This window comes from Miscanthus floridulus, chromosome 1 (assembly GCF_019320115.1).
Source record: "Miscanthus floridulus cultivar M001 chromosome 1, ASM1932011v1, whole genome shotgun sequence".
In the NCBI taxonomy this organism is placed as follows: Eukaryota; Viridiplantae; Streptophyta; class Magnoliopsida; order Poales; family Poaceae; genus Miscanthus; species Miscanthus floridulus.
In genome coordinates, this window is record NC_089580.1 from 176,919,276 (window position 1) to 176,923,423 (window position 4,148).

General features: G+C 47.3%; 1 protein-coding gene across 1 annotated transcript; it reads left to right on the forward strand.

The window, feature by feature from the left end:
• The first annotated feature begins 749 nt into the window (after nt 1-749).
• LOC136467497 (uncharacterized mitochondrial protein AtMg00810-like) lies at nt 750-1,127 on the forward strand. Its single transcript, XM_066466226.1, has one exon. The coding sequence runs from the start codon at nt 750-752 to the stop codon at nt 1,125-1,127; it is 378 nt and encodes a 125-aa protein (XP_066322323.1).
• Nucleotides 1,128-4,148: the final 3,021 nt, after the last annotated feature.

Genomic DNA, 4,148 nt, shown 5'->3' on the forward strand with positions numbered 1-4,148 from the left:
GTTCGCGCTGGCCGAGCGAGACGAAAACTGGCGATGAGCGATGCTGGAGGAGATGAAGGCAATCGAGAAAAACGAGACATGGCAGCTTGTTAATCCACCTCTAGGATGCCGTCCGATCAGCCTGAAGTGGGTGTATAAGGTCAATCGGGACGAGCTCGGTGCCATTATCAAGCACAAGGCGCGCCTCGTCGCCCGAGGCTTTGTTCAGCGTGAGGGTATAGACTTCGAGGAGGTCTTTACGCCAGTAGCGCGCATGGAGTCGATCCGTTTGCTACTAGCCTTGGCAGCAGCAAAAGACTAGCATGTCCATCACTTGGACGTTAAATCGGCCTTCCTCAATGGCGAGCTGGTGGAGATAGTCTTCGTTAGGCAACCTCCAGGTTTCGCCGTCAAGGGAGAGGAGCACAGGGGGCTCGAACTGTGCAAGGCGCTCTACGGGCTACGGCAGGCCCCACGAGCATGGAACGCCAAACTTGACGCCACGCTGGGCGAGCTTGGGTTTCAACGGTGCACAACCGAGCACGCGCTCTACACGGGGATGTGAACGACTTGATCGTCACCGGCGCGCGCAAGTAGGACATCAACAGCTTCAAGCATGAGACGACGGCTCATTTCCGAATGAGTGATCTCGATGCACCCTCCTACTACCTCGTCATCGAGGTGAGATAGGGGAAGGAGGAACTCATGCTCGGTTAGAGCGCGTATGCCTCCAAACTATTGGAGCGGAGCGGCATGGCTGAGTGTAAGCTATGGTGACTCATATGGAGGAGCTACTGAAGCTGACGAAGACCAGCACCGTGGTGAAGGTGGATACAATACTCTACCAGAGCATCGCCGGCGGTCTGCGCTACCTAGTCCACACGAGGTCGGACATTGCGTTCGTCGTGGACTACGTCGATCGCTTCATGGAGGATCCCAAAGAGGATTACTGGGCTGTGGTGAATCGGCTACTGTGCTACGTCAAGGGGACGGTGGATCAAAAGATCATCTTTCCCAAAATCGGTGGGAGTAGGCTGCAGCTCACTGTGTTCAGCGTGCAGACATGGCGGGGGACATCGACGGATGACGGAGCACCTCTGGCGTGCTCGTCTTTCTCGGGTCGACCCCAATTTTATGGCCGTCGCTGAAACATAAGGTGGTGGCACTATTTACGTGCGAGGCAGAGTACGTAGTGGCGGCCACAGCGGCGTGCCAAGTTGTGTGGCTGCGTCGGCTGCTGGGTGAGCTGACCGGCGTGGAAGCTCACCCACCAGCACTGATGGTGGACAACCAGCCCGCCATCGCCCTCGCGAAGAATCCTTTTCTGCACGACCGAAGCAAACACATCGACGTGAAGTTCCACTTCCTTAGGGACTGTGTCGATGGAGGACAGATCATCATCGAATTCGTCGAAACTGGTAGGTAACTCGCGGACGTCCTCACCAAACCGCTCGGACGTCTTCGACTCACGGAGCTGAAGGAGATGATCGGCATAGAGGGGATACAAGGGATAGCAGTAGGATTAGGGGAAGAATTGTTAGAATAATCTACTGTTTTTCTTGTGTGAACACACAGCAAGGAAATACGACGCCGAAAAGGCTCCCTACTATGATACTGTAGCCGTTGTCAGAGGCAGACGCCGAACGGCTCACATGCCGCCCTGTAGCCACATGTAGGGACAGGCGCAGAAGTCAGTCATGCTGTGTTATCTGGCTACTGTTGCAGCATATGCGCTGTACTAGGACTAGATAGATAGAGTTGTATAAATAGACTACCACGACAACTCAGTAAAGAGCGTTCAGATTTGCCATCTCCCATACAGGATTTCGGTCAACGCTGGTGTCTTGTACTATGTGTGTATGCTCTGTTCTTCCTCTTCTTCAACCTAAAGCTATAGTGTGTGGAGATAGACAACGCTTGTTCGTGAACGACCTAGCTAGTGGGTGCTCGACAATACCACTCACATCCTGTTAGCCAACATCAGACGCAAGCAGAAATTACTGCCAGCTGATAGTCCCCCAAAAAATCACTAGAATCAGCGGCTGGTGTGTGGATACATCCATTTCCCTAACGCCATGGTGTATTAAGATCTCTGCAGCAATTCCAGCAAACAACCAAATGCAAAACCAAGACTACAGTCCTTGCAATCACAATAAATCCAAGAAAACTGTCGAGGAATTTAAACGCGGACGCATCTAATCCTGCTGATGCTTCCTTAATCATCATCGGTCCGAAAGCTACGTGAGGGCACCGTCGTCGTTACCTCTCGCCCGCCAATCACATACTACTACTAGTACTAGATCGATCGGCGGTTGCAGAAAAGCCTGGGATCCAGGCCAGGCGATGCTGTTGGGAGGTCAGCCTCGCAGATGCATGCCTGGCTGGCTCCAAGCACCGTGTTTTGATTGCGAGCATCAAAGCGCATCGGCGAGACCACGATTGCATTACGGCAAGGGAATAGGGAAACCACGCTTTCGCTGTTAGGTGGCTTATGCTTTTGAGCCCTTGTTTAGTTCGCGAAAAGTTTTCTCAAAAAGTGCTACAGCACCCGTCACATCGAATCTTACGGTACGTGCATGGAGCATTAAATGTAGACGAAAATAAAAACTAATTGCACAGTTTGGTTGGAAATTGCGAGACGAACGTTTTGAGCCTAATTAGTCCATGATTGAACATTAATTGCCAAATAAAAACGAAATTGCTACAGTAGCCAAATTTCACACTTTTCACGAACTAAACGCGCGCTGACTTCGTATTCGCCTCGGTGTCTACTGTCTAGTCTAGTACTAGTAACAGCACTCGTTGCTACATCCTGGAGGTCTCTAGATACCTGACGTTTCTGAATTCTTGACGTCTGTTTCTGATTAAAATGACAAGGCAGAGAACCTGCCATTTCTTCCTGAATTTCTGCTTTGTCCCTGTCTTTGCTGGTGCTACCTTGGTAGTATTTCAGTGGGCTAGGAAGGGCCACAGAATGTCAAAACTATACAAGCTAGCACTATTTGTTTTTTTTTATTTGATTGATTGATGCTCCATTCCATTTCAATTATGTGATGGCTAGTTTGCTACGCAACAGACGAACAGCTGAAGAAGGAGATACCAAGATTAGGGTCTCGCAGGGGTTGTTATTGTACTCAGCTCCCTGAAATGCCCATCAAATCTGGGAGCTGAGTACAAAGTCAAAAAAGAAGTGACATAGCTGTTCCAAATTCATGGTTATATTGTTCTAGTATTACAAATTATTTGTTCCAAGTGTTCCATTTGTTAATGAAAATTGTTTTGCTAGCTGGAATTATTGTTCCACATGCCAAATGTAAACTATTTGTATAATTTTTTTATAAACCTAATATTCAGGCTGTTCCGGTGCAAAATGGAGGACAGGAGAAAATGTTCTAGATGTAGAGAGAAAAAAAACAAAGTTGCACTAATACAAATTATTGTTCCACATATAGAAGCCGAAACATATGTTCATAGAATTTCAAAAACTACAATATTTGAAGTCGTTCCAATGACAAAGGACCAAATGTTAGTGTAGGGTAATAAAATACCAACAATTATGGTAGTAATTTTGGAAAAAAAGTTTTAAAAAATAAATATAAATAAAAGCTAGATAAAAAAAAGAGTATGATGTGTTCCAAGTTCATGATTGTAGTGTTCTTGAGTTCAAAATATCCGTTCCTAACAAATAATGTTGCACTTATATAAGCTTATTACAATGTTCTATTTGTACGAATTATTTGATAAAAGGGGGGCAGACCCAGTGCCGGAGGCTCCCACATGAGTGGGGTCTGGGGAAGGGAAAAAACCGAGGCAAGCCTCCCCCCGCAAATCTGCGGAGAGGCTGCTTCGAACCCACGACCTGGTGACTCAGTGAGACAGCTCTCACCACTGCACCAGGCAGACCCAGTACAAATTATTTGATCCCATATAAAAAATGAAACTTAAGAGGATATGACACTTTAGCATGTAAAAATGTAGGGGCTGTTCAGCTACAGAAATAAACGGTTGTTGCTACCATGCTGGCTACAACAACCGCTTATTCCTGTACCCGAACACCCCCGTACTCTAAGAAGGCAATAACTCATAAGAGCTTGATTTTTTTAATTGGAACAATTTTATTTTAGAGTGACCATGGAAACTGGCCCCTATACGAGAGTTTGAAATGAAAT

Bases quoted from the DNA above. Each gene is read 5' to 3' on its own strand.
- LOC136467497 (XM_066466226.1), top strand. From the start codon at position 750: ATGGTGACTCATATGGAGGAGCTACTGAAGCTGACGAAGACCAGCACC.